General features: G+C 38.4%; 1 protein-coding gene across 5 annotated transcripts in view; it reads left to right on the forward strand.

The window, feature by feature from the left end:
* FGF14 (fibroblast growth factor 14) overlaps nt 1–24,872 on the forward strand; it is a gene marked incomplete at its 5' end in the record, with an annotated part of 376,843 nt that overhangs the window by 232,858 nt on the left and 119,113 nt on the right. The window contains one exon of one of the 5 annotated variants that reach the window (XM_084223585.1): nt 20,960–21,152. The exons of the other annotated variants lie outside the window; for them this stretch is intronic. Coding sequence (XP_084079711.1) covers nt 20,960–21,152 — 193 coding nt within the window. Of the gene's footprint in view, nt 1–20,959; nt 21,153–24,872 lie in introns of those variants that run through there. 5 annotated transcript variants of the gene reach the window in all.

Raw genomic sequence — 24,872 nt, forward strand, 5'->3', positions numbered from 1 at the left:
TTTTTTTTTCTTCTATTTGTAGTTTTGTTCTGCTTCCTTGTTCTCACACATTAACATAGCACAATAGCTGGACAACGAAAAGTGAACACACATTTTTTAAAGACAGCTTTTTCAATAAATAAATAATATTTATAAATAAATATTTTGCTGAACTTAGGCTGTTCAAAAGGTTTTTTACATCTTCCTTATGAGCTAATTTACATAGGCAACTATTCCATTAAATATCAGTCATTATGGCTATCTTCCTCAATGTTCATTCCAGTCATTCTTATTTCAATTCTCAAAACAGGAAGTCATTTTAGAAATTACGTATAAGCTGCTCTTAGTTTATGTATTATTTATTTATCAAACACCTGGAATTTGTATGGGTACAGCAAATGGAAAAGGGCTCAGCGATTTTTAGTGTCCTGTAGCATGACTGACATTATTAACCTTGGGCAAGGATTTTGGGTTTGCCTTCCAAATTGGGGATTATCAGCCTTTTCAAGTGTGGGTGGGTAGGTTGTTACCCTAAAAGCATTGCTTCAGGAGCCTGCCTTTGAAAGCCTTGCCCTCAGTTGGGAGGCTCAAAACTGCGGTGATAAACACATGGCCATTTCCTAGGAAAGCAAACTTGTTTATGTGATAGAAGAGTTTAGGAGGTTTTTTTGAAAATTCCTTTAAATTGCTTTAGAAATTATTGACTAGAGCAAGATAAGTATGATTTCTGTCCAAAATTAATTTTTAAAAATGAAATTAATTAACAAGCATCCAGCATCTTTTTGCCCTACTTTTATTTATACTACTTAAGACAAATTCAGTATTACTACTTCATACCAGGCTGGTGTTTGGGGTCCAGGCATTTAAAATCAGAACTTTTTTGAGGAGGTGCCACAAATTTTCTCATCATTGAAGCCTTTTCTTATAAAGGACAGTTATTTCAGCATATGTAACTTTTGGGAACAAATTTCTAATGGTTTTCATTAAACTAACCATGTAATGTGCCCTGATCCAGTACAACAAAAAAGCAGAAACCATGTATAATGCAGTATTTTATTATCCTTATCTTATTTTCTGTTGCACAAATAAATTTTCAAGCTGAAATAGCAAGCAGCTCTTCCCCAACTGCCTCAACAGAGATAAACATTTTTAAACACATTCAAAATAAATTCAGAGTACTGTAATTGGCAGCTATTTTGGGTTTGATCTATCAAAATCATTGACACTTTGCTATTGATTCCATGAAAAGTCACTTCATTAGTACTATCACTGTAATAAAAATAAGCACTTGTTATGAAGTGGGCTGGAATGAAAGAGGTTTTCAACATTATAACCAATAGAAATATGCAGTTTCTGTGTCTCACACAACCCACTCATTGAATCTGTGTTTGAAATAATTGGGGAAACAGGTCAGTGAACAATTTTACACAATCATAGAATCATGAAGGTTGGAAAAGACCTCCAAGATCATTGAGTTCAATCTCTGACTGAACCCCACCACATCAACTAAACCACGGAACTCAGGGACATGTCCAGTAGTTTCTTGAATTCTTCCAGGGATGATGCCTCCATCACTGCCCTGGGCAGGCCATGCTTCCTTTCAGTGAAGAAATTCTTCCTGATGTCCAACCTGAACCTCCTTTGGCACAGCTTGAGGCCATTTCTTCCTGGCCTGTCACTTGTGGCTTCGAGGAGGATGCCAAACCCTACCTTTCTACAACCTCCTATAAATTATCTGAATTCATAAGTAGGTTACTAAAGCCACTAAAGTTCATTTGCTACACAGGGAAAGCCAAGATAGGACCACAGAACCACAGGTCTTTGCAGGACTTGTCCCATGGAAGGACACTTTTTGTGTCAAGTATCAGAGGTCAAACCTTAAAAGCCCTGTACTGCAGAAGTCATGACCGAGACTTGGGCCAGACTCTCTATATTTGCTCATAAAGTTGACATACAGGTTAAATCAAAATAGTTTTCTTTAGCATTTATTCTATAGCTTTGTAATCTAGTAATCACAATGCTGAACTGTAGAAGAACACTTGTGAACATAATACAATAGCTTGAAAATTCCATGAGTCCACAGCATCTCCTTTCTATCAATGAAGAAAGTGTTTAAATCATTTTATGTCCCTGGCATTGACTTTGATATCATCCAAATATTTGCATGAGATACTGTTTCTTTACAATAAAACATTCATTAAAATAGCTTTCCATTGATTTAAAAAGTGCAACTCAATTATTTTAAATGTTTATGAAGTCCTTGTGATGGAATATTGCAGTCATAGACTTCCTGTAGCAGTAACACTTCTGCTAACAGTTGCCAGACTAACTTCAGAAGTTTGGGCATGCAAGGCAACGACCTCTTACAGAGCACTGAGAATTTCGGTATATTTTTGGTGTGTTTTAAGCAAATACATCAAGCTTTTATAAAGCAAATAATCTGGAAGGACTTAGGTTCTTTGTGGTCTCACATTCTTCTTGTCTGCCCTCCAGAACTGTGACTACATGGGGAGCAGGATCAGCATGAATATCCAGCAGGTTAACCTGCTAAAACTAATGCCATCTTTTCCATTGGATGTGTGAGCTGCTCTTACTCCCCCTAAAGCTGTTGGTCACTAGAAGAGGGAAGCAGTGCTCACCTAAGGGAGCTGGAGACTAGTGGATAAATCAATGTAAAATGAAACTGCATTTTGTTCAGGAACTGAATATCTATCTAAACAGAGAGCAAGAGCAAAGAGAAATGTGCTCTTGGTTAAGACCTTTCATCTCCACAGAATGACCATATCTTCTGTGACCAGGAAGTTGCATTTCTATACCTCTAATCACTTTCAAAACAAGAAATGGATCCCTATTCTTGGCTCTTCATTGCTTAGCTCTGTTTATTGCCCCTTCCAGAATTTGAAAGCTGAGGGTAAGTTGCATAGGAGGGGAGAAGTTGTCTGAAGACATTCAGTGTCTTGGTGGGAACAGTCACTGACTAATCATTGACATTTCTTTTGTGCATCTTGCTGACATCGACATGGCAATTAATTTTGCTTCTACTGCACCATTATATGCAAGAAGTGAGGAATGGCTAGATGTTCCCAAATTGCCAGTCAACATTTAATTTTTAGCTCTTGAGTTTGTTAATGGTTAAGACACCTGCTGTGAATCTTTCTCATTAAATGGCTTCTAACACAGGCATCTGACAGTATTCCTTATATTTACACCTTTTGCTTTTAGGCTGTGTCAAAAAAAGAAAAAAAAATGTGCTGGTTTTCTGCTTACTAGAATATAATCCTTTTGTATGCTAGCATATTCAACTCTGCATTCAGATAAAATTTTTTTTGAACCAGAGAAACACCATCTTTCCACAACAACAGGGAAATAATGTCAAAAGACAATTCCTTCTGCATCCAAAAATATAGTAGATATTTATCTAAGGATATTCAAAATAGTGGCTGATATTGCAAACTTTTTATAGGCATTATGGACAGTTGAGATTTTCACAAATGACCAGCAAATGAGATCCCTTGATTTTTGTGTATCTAATTTAAAATTAGTTTTAAAGCCATGTCAACTCCACCTGTCATAAGGTGCAGAGTTGTCACCCCTAAGCATTTGTTACTTTCAAGCATTTTTTCTTTTAATTCTTATTTGTTTAACTAAAATGAATATACTCAATTTTTTTCATGCAAGTTTTAAACAGGAAATTTTACTGGTATTTGAGTGCAAAGGCAGTATCCTTGTCAAGCAAAAGAAATTTGTGAATAAAATCTGTTTTATCTGTAGTTCCTTGTCTCTACTAACAAAATAAAATTTTACTTCTTCAGTAGTGCTATTAACTACTCTGGAATTGTTTGTATTTGTTCACTTGGTATTTACAGACAGATCCTTTTCGGGAGGTTGGGCTCAGAACTTTCTTTGTTATGTTAAACATTAGATTTATTTAATTTCTTCTGCCGTGGTACACAGCTGGCATGGAATAAAATTATGATGATTTTTAAAATAGCCTCTTCAGTTATAGATTTACTTGATTTGGACCATAGGTAGAAATATATAGGTGTTTGTATAGATAAAGAGATCTTAGCTACACACCTTTTGCAAACAGGAAGGCTTTGGGAATGGCAGTTTATAAATCAGGCAATGAGAAGGGACAGTCTTTTTCTTCTGTTCAGGCTGTAGCCCTGTGCAGCAATAACTTCTAAGAGAAGGGGGCAGCAGGTAATTTGGTAGGCTTGTAACAAAAAAAAAGAAAGGATTCCTGGCTTTCATTTCCTATTGGTAGAGTGTTTAGTCTAAAAATCCCTTAGAAGACAGGTGAATAACTTACAGGATTTAGAATTCTGAAGGGAAAGGCAAAGATTGTGGGTAGAGGGAAAAAGAAAGAGAGGGCAAAGAATTGGAGGCAGAAGGTAGTGAGACAGAAAACACATTCAGTAACTTCTGCCACTGTTAAGTACTGGAAGCATGTCTGATGGAATGTGATTCACAAAGATTAATAACTCAGGTTATTAAAAAAGTATTACTGAATTAACCAAGAGCATAATAATCCTCAAAGGTTGTTTATCATTCTTACTGCTCAGGATAGTAAAATAAAATAAAATAAAAATAAATCATTAGTGTTGTCCCTTAATCCCTGAGATCTTCTTACAATGTATCTAGCATTGTCCAGATGTTCTGAAAATGTTCTGTACTGAAAATGACTCTTGCAAGATTTGGATGCAATGATTTCCATGGGAAATTATTTAGCTAAAATAGATGCAGCTAATGGATTTTCATTTCTCTCTGCACTTTTCATTTGAATATCTTTGGACTCTATCTACAGAAAGTTGTGACATTTGTGACCATACAAACACAAAGACAAGTTGACTGCGCGATGTTCCCTCTCCTATTTCAGATCAGCTTGATGGTCTTAAAAGTCTTTTCCAACCTGAGCAGTTCTGTGATTCAGCACACAAATGGCACCATGCCAGCTGCAGCTTGACACAACACAAGTGCTCCAAGGCAAAGCAGCTTCACCCTGCTTCATGTCTTCTCTGATTCTGGTCTGCACCTGGTCTTCAGCAGAGAAAGAACAGCTTCTGCAGTATCTCTCTCACACCTGGGGAGAGAGAGGCAGATCTCCAGAAAAGAAAAGAAGGAATAGTTAGCAAAATGCAGGATTGAGAGAGTGAGGTTAACCCATCTGCAGGTTGGACAAAATAGGCTTGTAAAATCTTGATGTGGACTATGAAAAAGGGACAGATACTGAACCTAAATTGAAATTAGAGGGATCCTTGTAAGAAGCTGGATGCAAAACAAAAAGTTCCTGTTGTAGTAAAGCCTTTGAATGCTTCTCTTCTGCTTCAACTAATTCTTAGGAGCACAGATTTATTTATAATCAATAGAGGGTGGTGAGATTTTTCCAAAGTCTCGGTGGATGTTTGTCTCCTTTGGAGAAGTTGATCCATGTAGAGGGAGCCTAAATTTCAAACTTCTAGTGATGTTGAGGTGACCTCAGTCTAGTTCTTTGCATCTTCTGTTAGTGTAAATCTGTATCAACTGCAAATCTGAATCCTCAAAGAGTTCCTAATGCTTGTATGTGTTATATGCATTTCTGCATAATCTCCCACTCCACATTCCCATGGTGTTGTCTTAGTAATGTTTCTTTGGTTAGCTGAAGATTTCTTAAGGGGTAATAATAAATATGAGGGTGTTTCCAAAAATTTGAGTAATATAAGCATTGTTTGGAGCTTGAGTTGAATCAGTATTACACAAAAAATAAAGGAATTATCTTTGATCTTGTAGTGAGGAAACTTTAGTAATAATAATGTGTTTTGGGTGAGCTTCAGCACTATTGTTGCCACCTGCTGGTTGGAGAGCAGTCAAAGGGGAATACTCAATGTTTCTCTCACCCCAATGTTCAACTTCTGAATGAGATTGTATTACCTGGCTTTTGTGTTTATTTGTCATAAAAAAACAAGTAATTTCAATTGTCAAGTTATCAGTTAAGTCAAACATTTCAAGTGAATTAGACTGTTCTGAGCCTCTATGATCTTTGCTTTTAAAGAATATATACTGGTACCTTTTTTTACTTTTTTTTTTTTTAATAATTTTCTAAATGTGTGGTTTAGGGTGTTTGTTGCTTTATTTGCTATGTTATGTGTGGAGAGGATAAGCAAGGATATTGTCTCTAATTGACAGTAATATAGAGTTTATCAGAGAAAAAACCTGTTTGTCTTTTAAAATCTACCTGCTGTTCTTCAGAATTCATTTTCTTTCCTGCACTAATAATTGTAATTACCACAAAACTAAGACTACATGGACAACACTGAGAATATGGCCATATTTATACTAAAGTAAGTAGTCTGTATAGTTTAATTTACATTGAAGGATGTACAGCTTTGTGCTCTACATCAAAACTTTACAAATATTCTGATGCTGGCAGCAGCACTGATTTCCTCTTATATTTTGTATTGTGGGAGAAAGCCATTAGTGGGATGGATAGGTGATGAAACCAGAAATGTTTAGCATATGGAGATCACCAGTGGGCTGCAGGGTTTGTCTTGTCCCAGCTGTCACAGAGGCTCAGTCCTTTCAGGAGATACCACACATACAGAGCAGTGTTTCACTATGGGGGTACCTCAGTGGTTTCCAAAGGAAAGCTCTGCCAAAAAGGAGAGAATAAGATTTGATTATAAGGAAGCTAAAACAAAGTAATTAACAATTTAAAATTAGCACAGACCGAATGCCGGCAATGTGCAAAGGTTGTGGTTCTTTGGTGGCAATACAAAGTTAGCAAAGCCAAAGTAAAGGAACAGAGAAATAAGAGGATTGCTGGTGCAGTCTACCAAATAGAGAAAAGGAACAGAGAAAATACATTTGAAGAAAAGTCAGTTTGTTGTCATTAATATATGTTTGAAAATTGAGTATCCACAAGGAGATCTTGGAAAAATAGAGGGGCTTTTTTTGCTTGTACTTCTGTGTTTGTCTGGAGCAGAGCAACCCAGAGCAGGGCAGTATCTCTAGCCTGCCTTAAAATTCAAATGAAGATAAAATTAATTTTACTGTGCTGATGGTTAGAATGAGTAAACTTGTGTATTGTGTCTTAGTTAAATAAGGTATAGTGTTTAGTTCTATGGCAGAACTGCTTCAAGAGTATTTTTTTAATAGCTGACTTAGTTCAATGAACACAATTACATTAAGCTCATACCAAAGGCCAATGGATTATATAGTATTTTAATGTAAGAAGCTTTAAAATGGAAATATTCTTTCAAACTCAGTGTGTGTGAAAATGGCTGATGCTTTTCTTTTTTTTTCTGAATATGTATTGGAAGCTGGGAGGACTTTACAACATAGAGAATCCCAGATTTTCATCTAATGCTTTCATTTCACTTTCTCACTTCCAGCCCAAAAGCTGGAAGCATTTACAAGTATTTTGCAAGTTACCTGCAGAGAAATAGTGAGGAGATAGACAGCTCTTATCACAGAGAATAAATGCTCACAGTACTATTAATTTCTGCTAGCTAGATAATAAATCTGCAGTTACTTTCCTCTCAGCTTTAAGGTCACTATGGGAACCCCTGTGTGCAAAAAAGTGCATGTACACTAGATTTTTGTTATTTTGTTAGAATGCTGATTAAGTATAGTCAGAAGAGAAAGAAGATCTGTCCTGGGATGTGTTCAGGCATCACTGAATAACCAGGAGAAATGATCAGAGCTACAGTACAAAATATTAAAGTTCCAGCATGTGTAAATGAATGCATGAAAGGGGCTAATCCCTGATAATTTATATTGTTACAGTGCCTCAAATGATAACTGTTTTACATAATCTTTTAATTAGCACCCTTGCTGGTTTTTGTGAGAAAATTTAAATGGCCTAAAGATTTGTGATGGGCATGAGCACTATAAGCAGGGAAAAAAGGAAATCCAGGATATTTCAGCTTATGCTGGAATGCACAAAGCCTATTTCAAACAGCCACTTATTAACTACAGAAAACTGATAACTTTTAAAATAACTTTGAAAGTTTCTTTTCTAAAAAGCTTATCTAAAACATTTTTTGTTGGTATAAACCCCTATTGGAACTTAAATACTTCATTGTGTTTGAAGCATCAGAGATACATTTCAGAGAGGCAGAATTAGGCTTAGGAATCTAAATCTAAAAGCTACTTTTAAGGCCAGTGCAAGAGGAATGGAGTCTTACATTCAGCAGCTTAGAATCTGTGTTGGAAAAATGCCTTTACATGCAGGGTGCTGAATGTCACTGTTAACTGAAACTTGGAGACAATGCAGGCTAAGGTAACTGTCTTATGAGGGGGATTTTCCCAGCAAAGCCTCTAGTCTGCCTTAATTTTTGTGTGAGAACAAAAGGTGCCGGTTTTTGTTTGGAGAGAATCAGAATAGGGCAGAGCAAGGCTTCTCCGTGAATAGTCACTGTGTCTTTTCTTATATATTATACCATTCCTTTCTGTCTATTGCCAAGTAGTTAGTGATGACTGAAATTGTTAAAATATTTTCTCTAACTTTGCTGTATAAGTTATTATACAGATTTCTATTTCAGTAAGATCAGGTTTGTTGATTGATAAGAGTATACTCTTTGAATTGTTTTTCTTTTTCTTTTTTTAAATAAGTAAATACAATTTTTCTGGACTTTTTTTGCCATTTACTATTATTTTTATAGAAAAACATGGCAAATTTATTTTTTGGTCTGCAAAAGAGACCTGTTCTTTCAGCTCAAAAAGGCTTTTCTGTAGCTTCATTTGTTTCCTTGAATACTTGGAATAAAGAAAACAGTCAATTTAGTAATGATAGATTTGAAATTTGCTTAAATCACTATTGGTCACAGATTTCTTTGAACAACATTTTTATTTATATTATTTTGTAGTATCTTTCTCATTTGAGTGTTTTCACATGTGTCAGTGTATATGTATAAAACCTGAATTCCTTTATCCTTGTAGAAAAATTCTGAGGACTTTTAAAGACACATTTTCTTATGCCCTTCCATCTTGTACCTACCTTTTCATTTGGATTCACTTCTGACAGGCTCTTTGAAGTTTTGTTTTCTAGACTCAGTCTTACATTTCACCTTTGGCAGTGGACAAATTGTGTGTTGCTGTGTGTTTAATTTCGTGTATAAATCTACGCCTTTCTAAAGCATACTTATTAAATAAATATTTTTAGGTAAAAATAGAAGTAATTATGTCCTGTAATGATCTTTGGATAAACTTTTTGAGTCTGAGAGCTAAATTGTTTAAGCTTTGTCAGGCAACTGTGCTGATATTCATATCTGAGCCTGTGTACACCATTGATTAACTTCTTGTGGAGGGAAAGTTTGAATGCTATGGGTCATAAATCAAGGGCATCAGAAAATAATATTTTGAAAATATACTGGAAGTGGCAAAGAATATCTGTGCTTCAGAAAATCCCATGTCTTGTGAAGCACGTAAGAAGCAGTCAAGGTTTAAATTGCCAACAGCTCCACATTTTTAAATGTGCTGACTTATAATCATAAAAAATATCAGAAATAAATTGTGCTCAAGCACCTTATCAGATAAAATATTTTTAATCCTTTTTTTGCATACATTTTCAGTTGTTGTAAAACAGAATTGTTTTTCTGTCTTCTGAAAAAGAAAACCATTGGATTTAGAAATATCTGTATGCTGTTCAGATCCAGGTCTCCTGCTGTTGGTAATCTTTTTTTTTTTTTCATGAGGATGCTTATTTTAAAAATTGATTCAATGCAAAGTTGATCTGTCTGTATCCAAGGTTTTAGCAGTTAATTTAAAAGTTGTGAGTAGCATCAAAGCATTACTATTTTGTATGACAGAATAGTAAACAAAATCACCAAAAACTTACTTATATGACTGACACTTAGAGAGTGGTATTCCATATGTGTAAAACTGCAACCATAACTTTAAACGTTCCTCTTTTCTTCACAATAAATTATTATATGTACATTGTTTGTCTTTGAGCTCTAAGGCCCAGAAAGGATGGCTTTGTCTCTAGAGAGAGAATATTAGCAAAGAAGCTAAGGTTCAGAGCAATCTGGCTGCCAGATTGTTCTGTTTCTAATGACTTCTGTTCTTCCTTGTCAGTCTAGCATAGCCAGAACCTCTCACTTATTATTTACAGAGCACAGTTTGGATTGCATCAAAGAGAGCTTCCACTCATCAAGCTGTTTCCTGGTATTAATTTAGCTCTTCCTCCCTACATCTGTAGCTAAATCAAGTTTCCATAGAGTTTAAACTAAGTCTGGAAATAAGTAAAAAAAGCCTCAAGAGTGATAAATTTTAATTTAAGCTTGCCACTGAAAATACAAGACCTACCTGAACACAGAAGGGCAATGCAAGGGATACTTACTGATTTTTGGTAATAAATGTGCCCCAGGGGATTGAGTTTGAAGAGAAATCTAGTCCACCAGTAGCAAGTCCAGTTTTAAGGTGGATGGCTTGGGAAAAGTGGGGCTTGGGAAGGGACAGTGTTCTGCTTACCAGTGTCAAAGACTGAGCAGGTTGAAGAGCTGGTGTGACTGGAAGGAAGTTTTAGCTGTCTCTGAGTCTAGTCCAAGTATTCTGTGTTGCCTGTTCATGCATTTGGCCACTTAGATGGCTTCTGAGTGACTTTTATACATAAAATAAAAGACTGAAAAAATAATTGACCAAGTTCTCAGAGACTGAAATGCAGCCTGCTAGAAACTAAATCTCATACCAATGTCTGATGTTCCCAGCTTTCTGGGAGGCAATTTGACAACAGTCTTAGGCAGATCTCAAATGATCCTACTGATGCCTTGGGAGGCTACCTAGAACAGAGGCTAGACAGAGTTAAAGGAATAAAGTAGGTATTTATTAAAAGGCCTTCAAAGGATACAGCTTGGGCAGTACTTGGGCAGTACAAGGACCTGGCTGTGGCTCCACCCAAGATGAATGCTGGGTCACAAGTTTTCACACTTTTATAGGTTTTGGTCCATTTACATATTGGGGTAAATCGTCCCATTATAGCTTGAGGTTATGAAGTCCCACCCTCCCAGATTGCTCTCCTCAGTTTGCTGCTGTTTGTACTTTTTGGGCCTGAAGCTGCAGAGGTGTCCTTGCTCCTCAGGCTGGAAATGATTATTTTATCTAACTAAACTGTGAAGAGAGCTTCCTAACACTTTATATGAAGTACAGAGTTGTACACTACTGCAGTACAGAATCTGGAAAACATGAAGGCTAAAACTTAAGGCACCACTGCCACTGAATACAATTGACTTTTCATATGACAAAAAGCTTATTTCTGATAGCCTCTGTAGGTGTCCTGTGTACACATACTGGCAGCAGACTGTGGGGCCCTGTTTATGAGGTTTCAGCTGCATTAAGCAGAAAATGAGCTAATTATACTATTAAGATACTGGACATTCTTACATGGACATCTTACATATTTAAGTGTTAGACTGATAGGCATTTTAGGAGGAGCCTAATGAATCATTTGAATACTGAGATAAGTAGGTGATTGCTGTAACTTTTTTAATAGTGCCTAAGATAATATTATACGTGATTAAACCTGTGCATGGCTTTTTTAAAATGCTAGGACTAACTTTCTATTTTTAAGATGAATGGAAACTGTCTTCCAGCTAGCTAGGCTGATTTATACTAAACCTTTTGCAACTCTTTGTGTTGGTCTTATAGCTATCTATTCCTTCATCCTAAAAAAGCCCTACTTTTCAGCTTAACATCAAAGCCCCTGTAAAAATATCAGTAGGTAAAGTATATCCTTTGCAGATCTTGAACAATTGTGTTATTCAACAAATGGTAGAGGAAACTGAAGTAAATATTCTCCTTAGAATTTTTAGCTTGCTCATGTCATTATTTGCAAGAATTTTATAGAAAAAATGCAAAGCCTGTGCAGTTTCAGTCTCATAAACATCACTCTATGAAAAATAAAAGCAAATAATTTTTTATTTTTTACATCAGAACATCTTCTACTCCTTGAAATTATTATCATTAAGATAGAAACCAACCTCATGGAATAAGTCTATATTTATTTTTCCTGAAGTTGCTTAACATTTTTTTTTTAAGGTGCAGTATACTATTACACAGATATTGAAAAATATTTCTACCACACAATTTTTACTCAGATAGTGTCTGGTACAATTAACTCCATTTTTTTTCTTTAATTACTTGCAGTGCAAGGAATTAAATAAAAATATGCCAGTATGTGTTGCAAGATATTCCTCAGTCAATATATTTGTGAAAAACTAGACAAACAGTGTCCACTGCTGGCAAATCAGATAATTGCACTGCACTTTAGAGAGATATGATCTTGAAAGGTTTTGATGAGTTAAGTCTTAAATGTCAGATATTTTGTGTTATTTTGTAGGACTGGGTTGTGAAATCAGGTCACTGCATCAGAAGTGTTCATGCTATTACCACTAATTATAAATACTATGGTATTTGAACTAATAGCCAGAAATATCACCACAGTAATATAAGCAGGCACTTCAATTTTTTCAGGATTAAAAAAAAAATATAGTATTCATTATATTATATCTAGCATGTCTACAAAATAAAAAGATAGCAAAAGTCTGTGAAATTTGTCTTGATTTTTTTAGATCATATAAGTAACAAGATGGGGAAGCAGAGGTTCTTAAATTCCTTTTTTTCTCCTTAGGTCGAAGCATTCATTACTGATTTTTGTTAGGTTTTTTTAAAGACATAAAGAAGTGGAGAAGAAATCAACATTTCTCTTTTGGAAGAAGTAAAATGGAAATTCTGATACAGCAAATACCACTGCTGTTGATGAAGCTAGAGCTGAATTAAACTGATTGCTAAAGAGAAAAGAAAAGGGTGCTATCTAAAGTTTCCTCCTGGTTTTTTTTTTTTTTTTTTTTGGTAATAAATAACATCTGTTTGCATCTTTTGCTTAACAATAGTGTGTCCATGCAATGAAAATCTTTCAGTCAAAGAAAATAACATAGAATGAAATAAACATTGAGGGGGAGAAAGGAAAAATCTGTTCCTATGCTAATATAAACTATATTAGCTTGTCAAATACTTCTAAAAATCTAGATTAACTGAAAAGAAGCTAGCCATACTTGTTTTTCAGAGATTTATATCTGTCATCAATTTATTGCATTCAATGAAAGTATTAGACAAAGAATTTTCTGTTTGTTTGGAAAGGGGAGCAGGGGAACAGAGTCTGGGACTTTTTTCAGAGGATATTGGTTGTGTCTGAATCCCAAAGGAAGGGTCATGTCTGTTTGATTAGACTTGAGGGGAATCAAGGCTTACCCTTTGGATGAATGTGGCATTAGCCAGAATTGTTCTTTATCTGCATTTTCTCCCTCCAGTACCCAGAGAAATACTGTATGACCTTCCCTCTTGAACAAGAAAAGAACAGGATGCTAGTTTTGTTTTGGTTTTTTTTTTCCCTTGTAAATGTCGTTAAAATATTAAAGGGATTGCAAATCAAAAGTTATTCAAAAGTTAATCAAAAGTAGAATAGCTTCAAACAAAGATGACTATCTGAAAGTTATTTTGTGAAATTAATCACACTGTCAATTTTAGGTCACATAGCAGAAAATAAAACCATTTTTCCCTAGATTATTTGGCAGGGAGTATTTTTCATGATTTCTTCCAAGAAACAAAGTGGTGTTGTGGATAATCTTGTGTGTGCATGTCTGCATTTATATGCATGGGCAGACATGCTGCAGTTCTTCCTGTCACTGGTAAAAATCACTTTTTATACTTAAAAGATTATTAGATGCATTTTGAGAGAAATCATTCTTCTGCTTCTCAAGATAGCAATTTATGTACATCTCCGCTCATACTATCTTTTCTGTTCAGCATTTTATTTTAATGCATATAAAGTGCTTTTTCTCCTGGATCTCTGTGAGATGGTCAAAATCCAACATCTTCCTTGTTCTAAGGGTTCAGAAATACTGCACATTTCTTTCTCATATTGTCATGTGTTTTCATACTGGTTCCAAGGAAAGCAAGAATTATTTGTAAATATGTTCTAGGTGCAGGAAATCCTCACTGGAGATCAGCACGAAACAGGTAGAGCAGTTTACATGCTCTGACAGCTGTACTGACTCCAGAGAAAATTCACTGTAGAGACTGAATTTCTTAGGGACAGTGTTTCCTTTGTTTCTGTACAGCAAAATTAAGCAGACTCACCTTACAGGGACTTTCAGTTACTTGAGAGAATAGCAGCAAAGTCTGTGGCGTGTTCCAGAAGTCAGGCCAAGCGGACAAGTCCTGCTGCGGCCAGATACGTAAACGCAACAGATGTTGGCTTAAGCTGTGCATATTAATGAAGGAGCTCTCCAGGCTGTTTTTAGGCCTCTAAATCTTAAACTGCTCTCTGCAGCTGTGTGGACTAAAGATGGAAGGGGGGGGGGGTTGTGGTGTTTGTGATTGTTTTTCTTTACTGAAAGTCCTTTTTCTGGCTCGTGTCACCCGAGCCTTGTTTGAAGCAGTCTTATGGCAGATCTGCGATTAGCTTTAGTAAGAACAAAAGTAATGGTAATGTGCATCTGTTATTAGTTATTATGAACCTCTCTTTAAAGAGATTATTTCATTTTTAAAGATAAGATATTATATATGTCACTGCAGAAACCACAAAGTATTTAATTTTTAATTACTTTTTTGGATTATATAGTGAATGTGATCTTGATTATTTTTAATTTTTTCTTCCTTCACTGTTGTTTTAAACTGTTTAAAAGAGACTTGCTGGGTTTAAGTTTTGGGCTTCAGTGAGCTATTTTGGTGATCCTTATATGATCTCTGTGCTGTACAGATATTCCTGTCCACCCAGCTGGTTTCTTTTGTTCACCTGGTCTCAAAGAAGCGGTATCAGAAGTAGAGGAAACACAGAGTGAAAAATAGAAAGAGTCATGAAAGATGTCATAGGAGCTTTGCTAAAAGTTAGCAGCTGTAATCATACATCTTATCTGGCCAAAAGATCAATTATTAAAAATAGTCTTGAGAATCTTCATCCACCTTTTTCCCCTGTTGAAGGATGAAGACTTAGCCCATGGAATAAAAAATGAAACTCTGAATTAAAGCAGGTATTTTACTTGTCACAGGACCGTTCACAAGACTCATTACTGCAGGATAATCTATGCAATTTAAAATTGGAAAGGAAAGGGGGACAGCAAAGTAAAAAAAAGCAAAAGCAATCTAAGAATCATGTAATGTCTAAAGAGTAAGTCAATATCTAGTGTAGAGGTACTTAGTCCTTTGAGTTATGGATGTATCTCAGGAAATATGTGAAAGAAATTAATGTAATATGTGAAAGAAGTGAATGGTCAATGCAGAAGAAATATTGCTCCTGAGCTGCTATAGGCCCCATTGTAGGTGTTATGTATTTGGATGGTGTTATGTATTTGAATAGAATGTTTTGATAGTTCTCTGCATAGCCAGTCATCTAATGCTAGACTTGCTTGCATTAATTTATTCTTGCATATACAGGAATTATGTTTTAATGCTTTTTCTTATGAATGGGATACATAAGCCAAATCCTGTGAAGAAGCTGGCTAAAATATGTGCAGTCCTTTGAACAATATATTGGAAGCTTACTTTTGTCTTAATTAAATGGATTCACCTGATCTATTTAAACAAGTGACTCCATAGGTCTTTCTCTGTATTTAGTAAATTTTAATAGGTATGATTTTGGCTCCTTGAGTACATTGTGAATGCTAAGACTGAAAGTTGAGTGCTTTTGACACAAAGAAGTGTGAAAGGATAGAAATCCAAATTTTGTGAAGCTTATTATCATGTTAAACAAATTTTGTTCTTAAATGTTCTTCAAAGTCTTATCAATGAGTCATCTTCAAAGTCGTATCAAAGTCTTATCAATCAAGTGTTCAGGGTGTTAAGGATTTTAAATTTCACTGCTTCATAGTACATTGCCTTTTGGGAAATTAACAATAACTTACAAGGAGAATTATATCTAGATTAATAGACAAGAACATATAAAACTGACCTAATTTAAACTGTTAACAGCTCATTGCACAAACATACTGTGCTAGTCTTCTAAACATGGAATGCACATAAGCTATCTGAAAAGGGAATTCTTATCTCTGTTTTAATACATTCATACTGGTCTGTTAATGAAAGAGGTGATCTTTTAAGCTGACCAATGTTTTTCTATGTTTTTCAGTTTTGTACAATTAAGCAATTACCAATCTATAGACTAAGTCGTAGATTATGGTTCACCTTGTTCAAGTCATTACTTCTCTTGCTCCATCTTTTTCCCCCAAGACATTTAAATCAAGAATTGAAAGTTACTGTTGCTTACCAGCACCCATCCTCCCTATATATACACACTGTGTGCCTTGGGAAGTTATCAGTTTGCAATCACACAAATAATTCTATTTGTAGGACTGTATCACATTTTCTTATGATATTTGGGGGAGTGGAGTGGTCTTAGTATGTTCATTGAATTTAGACACTTTAATTATGGTCCACCTAAACTGCCAGTAACCTTCAATAGTTTGTTTTTGTCAGAAGCAACAAATCAGAATTACAGCTTCAGCTGGAAACAGTACTTTGGCAATCAGTCTGATCAAAAGCACCACAAGGGTGATTAAATAAATCCTTCACTATTTAGAAACAAGTAATTTCTCCATTTCTGAAATGTCTCTCCTTTGAATAATAAATTTTCCCAGTGGTCTAGATGTAACTTCATGCATGCCTTTCAATTGTTAGGCCTAAGTTGGTACTTTTATGCCTAGACCATCCTATTTTGAATTGTATAAGGAGTAAGGTGCAAATGCTTTTGCTACTATAGAACACATCTTCCAAAGGAAAAGAACAAACATTTGCAAAGAAACAGAACAATCTTCAACTCTGTAGTATCTGGAAGAACATCTAGATTCACTATACTTTATTAATGACTTCTAGAATGTAAGCTGACTTAACCTCATCATCTTTTAGTGTATTTAACTGGAGAGGTGAGCTCTGTGTGCCCTACTCTTTGCAAGCAAGTACAATAAAAACTTCACCAGAGCTCATGAAGCTTAAACATGTTTAGTAGTAATGTAATAATCTGACATTTTGCACTTGTAGAAAATATATGCTTGTAAGAAATTTGGGCTTTATTTGATTTATTTTGTTTCGGTTTTGATATCAAGAGTGGTTTCAGGATATCTGGGAGGAGAAAATTTGGGTGGAGTGTGTGCACATGACTGCCTACCTGTAGAAGATATTTTTGTTTAAATTGAAATGGCTTATGAAAGGAAAATCTCTGTAGAGTTTTCATGACTGCATTGAACTGCATCACTCTGCAGCTTGTAACATTATCCAGGCTATTGCAAAACATATAATAAATTAAAATAAATAAATAAAAAAGAAAAAGCCCAAAGCCCATAATGTGTAAAGATGACATTTTAAGTTCTATACATTTTGTAGCTCATGGATCTAGGCAGAATAGACTATAAAGCATTGAATACCATTTTTCCTAATTGAATTTCTTATAAAAGCATTTTATGTATCTCTAGTACATGCACATATGCAAATAAAAATGGTGTATATTTTAATATTGAACTTTCATGCCTGAAAAGGTGACATTGAAATTTACATGATAAATTAGGTGAAATGGAATATGGTTTCTTCCCAGTAATACATGGAAAAAAAAAAGGAATAATAATGTTTCACCCCCTAACATATAATAAAGCAAGTATTTTATACACACTTTATATACATTGCATTTTTTACTATAAAATTCATCAAAGAAAGCAATTTTATAGATTCTATAATGTTTTTGTTTAGAAAATTTCTGAAATCCATAATAAAATACCAGTTCAAAATGAATAGATGGGAGAGTAGAAAGCACTGAAAACTTTTTCTCCCCCTCTTTGCCTTCTAATACTTTGTTTTCATATCCTGAGTTTTGTTAATCAGAAATAAAACTCTATTTAATGTAAAAAAAAGTCATAACTAAGATATATCCATTTGTCCTAAATGCATATACTCATGCAGTTCCCAGTCTTTAAGGTATCTGGTGTGTTCCTCCTTGTGCAATCCATGTGAGCAGAACCTTCGTTTTGACTCTACATTGCACACATTTTATCACAGGTTAGGACACCAGATGGCTCTCTTGAGTTTTCTTTGTAAAACCCCAAGATGTAAACAACTGCTTTGCATTTCTGAGATGTGAGTACAAGGCTTTTCTTTCTTTTCTTTATTTTTTTTTTTTTAATCTCTGGAGTAAGAAACACATTTTCTCTTTGTCTATAGGCATGCCGCCCATTTTCCCCCTCTCTCTCGCTTTTCTTTGCCATCACCCTGAGCTTCACGTGGTTGAGAAATGTCAGAGTGTTTTGGCAAAGGCCCAGGATTTGAAGGAAAATATAGAAAGGAACAATAGTAGTAGATAGTATGTGATGCATAGCATCATCTGATGCTTTAAAGAGGAACTTGGGACCCACACCCTTCTGGAGAGAGTTTCTCATGCAAATGTTAGGGTTCTATTATTCCTCTGCATTCCTGAGAGATAGTGGGTGGTTGGCCTCTATCTCACTCTACTCCCGCTCATTCATTCCTTTGTTTGGAGCCAGCAGCCAAGTCGAGCTGACTTTTGGGCTGTGTCCTGCCAGCTCCCCGCTGTGGGTGTCCCCCAGCCGTGTGCGGCCGGGCGCTGCTCCGCTGTCCGTGGTGCTGCAGGCAGAAACAGACGGACAGACGGGACAGGGAGCGGGGCCGGGCAGCGGGAAGCCCACTGGGGCAGCACTCAGAGGAGCGCTTCCCTCCTGAGGGGTCTTAAGGAATGCCACTCCGTGCGTGTCCTGTCCGCTTTTGAGGAGGGAGGAAAAAGAAAGCAGTATGCAAAAATACTACACTGAAATTTATTTTTTTTTAATAACCACCTCTCTGTCTAATTGCATTAGTTAAGGCAATTGTAACCGTTGTAAGGAAATTGCTGCTCTGTAAAAATTGCCAGATAGAAAATCCAATGAGTCTTAGCTGAATCTCTTTAGAGACACTTTTAAATAGAATTAAAATGTATTATCCAGATCCGATTGTGCATGTTCTGTTCCTAGTTGGTCTAGTATTAATACAAAATCCCTGTATACTGGAGTTCCCACCATACACTTTTGCCCTCTGTATAAAAATAGAGCTTTGTAGATTAAAGGATTTAGGGGGAAAAATGGTCAATATCAAAGAAGCTGAAGCCTCTGCTGAAACAAGAACCTATTCTTGCATACTAGGTTCTGTATTGCAAAACAGTGAATATTTCTGGATTCATATTTACACTTCCAAGCCCGTTAAAAAAACAAACAAACAAAACAAAAACCAACCAAAAACCAAAACCGAACAAACCACCAAAGCACCAAAGCAAAACAAAAAACCCCTCAAAACCATCTAATAAGAGATTAGAGCACTGTGAAAACAGTGTAAAAATAGATATTACATGATAATTGCCTGTGCAAGCATCTGCCCTTCTTTATAGGCTAACTTAATATTTTTCTGGGTAGCTGCTTGTTTTCTTCCTCTACTTTCCTCTGGCTAGCTAAAACTTCAGGAAGTTTAACCATTAAGCTTGCAGAAAGTAAATCCAAAAAAAATTGGGCCATTATTTGAAAAGGAAAGAAGTGGGATGTCTCATATTACATGGTATTTACTATTTGCAGTGCCTTGTGAACTTCTCGGGGCAGATACTTCTTAGGTGTTCTGTGTCTAGTGAGCTTGGCTGGTGCTTACTTAAGTGCTCCAAGACATAGCCTGTAATTTTACACGGTGCTGGTGATTAGTAAATCCACCTGCTGTGGCTGTTTGTGGGTGCCCCATGTTTTTGGGTGCCCTTTGGTATTTGAGTTGAGCCCACGGCTCCAAAACCTTCCCGTGAGGCAGAACCCCGTCTCCCCCCAGAGTTCCCCTCCCGCTCGGTCCGTTCCGGGATGGGGGCCGAGGAGCGGCGGGCGGGGGCACGGCACGGGGCAGGGTGCCCTTGGCGGAGCGCGGTGTCTCTCGCCCGCCTGCCCTGCCTCCCGGCTTCCCCGCCCGGGGACGAGGACAGGTGCCGGTGTCACCGCTGGGGGCGGCGGGGGCGGCCGGCAGGGAGCTGGAGAGAGGGTGCGTGCGAGGGATCCGGGCGAAGGAGAACGGGGAGGGCCATACGCCCCTCTGGCAGCTCGCAGAGCCCTCCTTCTTTCCCCGGGAAGGGATCCCCGCACGAAGCCACCCGGAAAGCTAACGGGAGACAGAGGCAGCTGGCGGCGGATCCACCGGGAACCTCCCGGTTCCCACCAGAAAACCACATCAGCATCACCACGTCCCTCCGCCTCTCTCCCCCTTTGCTTTTTTTCTTCTGTCTTTCCCCATTCCCCCCTCCTCCACTGTTTGCACCCTCGCCGCCCCTCGCCTTGGGGAGGACAAAAAAAGCTCCAGCGGTGCGTGCCTCTGTGTGTGTGTGTGTGTGTGTGTGTGTGTGCGTGTGTGTGTGTCTGTGTGTGTGCGTGTGTGTGTGTGCGTGTAGGGGAGGCTGGAGCGGGGTGGGACCGAGGAGCCGTGATTACAGCTCTCCCCGGAGAAGAAGATTGCTCTCTCCAGATGCTGATTTCTGAAGCACTTGGCAATCATCAGGCGGGAGCCGGGAAGAGGCGGCGGTAGCCGCCCCGGCCGTGGCGATGGCAGCGCCGGGCGAGCGGGCGGCGGCGGCTCGGGGCTGAGGGGCAGCCCCGGGAGGCGACGCTGCCTGGCGGACCCGACCCGACCCGATCGACCCGACCCGACCGGAGCCGACCGGGCGCGGCTCTGCCCCGAGTCCCGCTCGCTCCGCCAGCCCGCCGGCAGACACCCGCCCGAGCAGGTGCCCCTGCGCCGGGACACGGCGGGGGGGGACGGCGGGGCACCCATGCGGTGACCCTTGGCGGCGGCAGCTCCCGCCGGCCGCACGGTGCGGGCGCCCCTCCGCAGCCGCGCCTCGGGCCGGAGGAGGCTCCCGCTTGCCCTCGCCCCGGGGATGGGATCCCGCCGGGGCTGAGCGCCTCGCCGCCTCCCTCCTCCCTGCCCGGCGTGGGCGAGCCGGCGAGCAGCCATGGCAGCGGCCATCGCCAGCGGCTTGATCCGCCAGAAGCGGCAGGCGAGGGAGCAGCACTGGGACCGGCCCTCGGCCAGCAGGAGGCGGAACAGCCCCAACAAGAACCGCGGGCTCTGCAATGGCAACCTGGTGGACATCTTCTCCAAGGTCCGCATCTTCGGGCTCAAGAAGCGGCGGTTGCGGCGCCAAGGTGCGTCCCTGTTGCCCCTCCCGCCCGCGGGCTCCCGGGGGGCGGGCGGGAGGGGGCAACCTGTGGCGAGAAACTTCCCGGGCCGGGCGCCGCCCCGGGTCCTGCCGGCCGGCGGCTCCCGGCTCCCCGGCAGCGGGAGAAGGCTCCGCGGGCTGCAGCCTGCGCACCTTCCGTCGGGACCCCCGGGGCCAGCCTTGCTGCCCGGCTGTCGGCTCCGGGGCTCCGGTGTGGGTCACGACAGATGCGCTGCGGGCAGCGAGCCCCTCGGGGAGCCCTGCCCGCCGCCCCGCACCTCCCGTCTCGCTTGTGTTTCTCTCTGAAGGACAAAGAGTGCGCAGCGCTCTGGGTGTCCGGTGTCCGGGGGCCGTCGGTCGCCAGCCCCTTCCCCGAGCCACCAGTATGGTTTTGGCTGGTGCAGCCTGGCTGTAGTGAAGGGGTCCCTCCCCACTGCTCGGTGACTTGCCAGTCAGCACGGTGAGAGGTGAGGCGCACCCGGCAGCTGTGGGAGAGCTTCTCGGCATCCCTGTGGGTACCCAGGTGCCTGTTGCCCGTTCCCAGCCAGGGCCTTGCCATGCAGACCAGCAGGTTTTGCAGGTAGCTCTTCTTCAGGGTAGATGCCCAGGAGTCAATGGAGAAAACGGGTACCTTGCTGATTGCATTCTATCCAGAACTTTGTATTAGAACCCTAGAAATAAAAGGACTAATATGGTGTTGCAGTGACTTCTCTAATTTTTTAAAATTTTTGTGGTATTCAACAGCATTCAGAAAGGGTAATGACTTATTCTATGACCTCAGGAAACAAGTAGTTTTATAACAAAATTATTATATTGTGAAGAGTAAAAATGTTAATTATCACTTGAAACATGGCTAATACCTACCAGTCAGTGATAAAGTGCAAACCACCCTCTGTTACATTATAGAGAATGCCACCATGTGTTCTGGTTTGGTATGTATACTATAGCTCCTCTTTGGGTTGGGTCGGGAGATCTTTTTAAGCATAATCAGGGAACTCTCCTGATTGATGCTTCTTCCTTCTTTTCCATGGCTCACATTTGAAAAAACATAAATCAAAAAAGTCCACACAATTTTATTTTTACATGGCTTTCTTGCAGTAAAATTATTTGTTATGACTCCTAATGCAAGCCAAATCTTGCCATTTTTAGATAGTACAGGGATACAGCAAAGATGAGCAGGAAAATATCAGTGGCAAAACCTATGGTGGCTTTTTTCAGAGAGGTCTATGTGTGCTTTAAAAGGCTAGAGTATCTGGTTTATGATGGTGGATTTTTATAACTGATACTCTTCAGGAAAATAAGTTAGCAGCAATTGTGCTTGACCACCTGTGCAGTCTTTTTTGGGGGAAAACTCTGTATTTGACAGTATTACCATTTGAGGAGGAGAGGACTGCCTTGCAGCACTGAGATGCCAAACATTTTTTTAGGTGAGAAGGGGCTTTAAAGAGACTTTTGAATTCTTCCTTTTTCATTCATTCATTTTTCATAAGGCACTTTGTCACATTCCTGAAAAAGAGAACTGAATTAGAACATAACTCCACTGTTAACCTGTACCACTGACACAGAACATTTCAGCAAGAACAATCAGAACAAGGGCTGTTCACCAGTAAAATCTGCAGTATCAGACCCCTGAGTTTATCTTCCTTCATGATGAGACATGGGGATATTTATCCTTTGGTTTACACTAAGGTCTCAGAATTATTGCTCATCTGTAAGAATTCCTGCTGAAAAAAATACTATCATAGCTTTTACTATCTCTGTTCCTGATGCACAAAGTGATACATGGAATACCTGTGGATTCAAAGTTGCATTCTATTTGAGGGACAAACTGAAGAAGCAATCAAGCCAAAGTCGTTACTTAAACATCTTATGCAGGATAGTTTTGAGTGAATAATCATTTGTGAAAAAACCCAAACAAACCACATTTTATAAGGGCAATTGCTTTAAAATACATTATAAGAGTTACAAAATGAGCATTTATCAGAGTCTGGTTTTAGGTTTTCTAAACCGAGTAAATGACCAGTGGATTCGTCACTGAAATCATACTGTCAAATTCATTAAAATAAGTCTTTGCCAAGAAAAATAGGATGAATTTCAAAACATCTGTTGTCAGAAAGGTGCTATGGGATTTTGACAAATAAACCTTGTGTAAATGATACAGAGTGTCACAAGAGCATTGTGAAAAATGAGCTAATCGAGATGTGACAAACCATCTGTAGCATTCTCATACAGTTCAATGGAAGAGTAGAATTATATGTAGAATTTTTTTTTATGTAGAGCAGTAAAAGCAAGACTGCTTTTCTTGGAATGAAAACATGTTTTGCTTTGTTCTTACATATGAAAAGTAACTGTCTTTCCATCTTTGAAACAGTCAGGCAGCAGAAACTAGTGATGCTGCTTTTTAAATTAAAAAATACACGTTTAATCTTGTACGTATATGTACTAATGTGAATTAGGTAAACAGATATACACAATGTATGCACACATACAAGCATGTCAGCAAACTTTAAAAAATATTGATTCTAAAATTCTTCTTTAAAAATGCCTGTTAGTTGGTTCAGTGGGATTTATTTTAGAAAAAAATGAAGTTATTATGAATGCATAAAATGCTTCAATCATGTGTATACCCTGATGATTTTTTTTTCTGTCATTGTGACAAATTCTCTGTTCATGGTCCTTCCTTTAGGGGCATACTAAAATATCAACAGAAGTGTGCTTTGGGAGACTAACATTTAGAAATGGTAGCATTAAAGATACATCCAGGAGCTCACTCAGAATAAAGAGTGATATTTGTATTTACTTAAATATTTGTTCCAATTATAGATGCCACAGTAGTTTTAAACAGCCTTTCTAAGACTTTGATAAATTAATTAAACTGCCAAAGTGATTTCTGTGGAAGACTTGTCTGCTAATCTGCTGAGTGGATGAAACCATTTTCATTTACTGGACATCTTTGATTCATATTGTTTAGTATTATGATATTTCAAATTTATTTAATTTTTATTTTGTTCTACCTGTCATCTGATAAACAAATCACTGTCATTAATTTCCAAATAACCATGAAGCCAAGATCTTGCCTATCTGATGCCAGACATCAATCAATTTTGAATCATCCTCTCTTGCATTGCGGGTTGTTTAGTTATAATAGTTTAATATTTAATTTATGTTAATAGAATCACAAGTGGGAGGATTGACAGATATTTTGTTTTCATGTGAAATAACCTTATCTAACCTGGGGCTACCCAATGAAAAGAAGAAAATAAATGTCACTTCACCTCATGTATCTACAAAGCACAGAGATTAAAACATATGCTAGTCACTGGTGCAAATTCAAACTTCTTAGCCTGTATTTTCATCTATATATCTAGCTGCTTTGCTAATCTGAAAAATCTTCATTTGGTTAATTAGGTCCCTTGGGAGTATTCTACTGAAATATACTCAACATTTAAATGTATTAAAAACCAAGTGTGGTGTTTACTGTTTCTGTGTGCTAATACCACATTAAGACTTCTAAATTTATGCATAGAGTGTATGAATCTTGGGATGGCTTGGCCCCTGATTTTGTACATTAATATTTATAAGAAAGAGAGACCTAGGGAACGTGTTCAGAAAATACACTGATTAGATTTTCCTGCATCTACAAAGGTAATTTAATTCTCCAAAGAAAGCATTTTTTGGAAAACTCATCAGTAGATCAGCTAACGTT

This window comes from Fringilla coelebs (assembly GCF_963513975.1).
Source record: "Fringilla coelebs genome assembly, chromosome: 2".
NCBI classification, from domain to species: domain Eukaryota; kingdom Metazoa; phylum Chordata; class Aves; order Passeriformes; family Fringillidae; genus Fringilla; species Fringilla coelebs.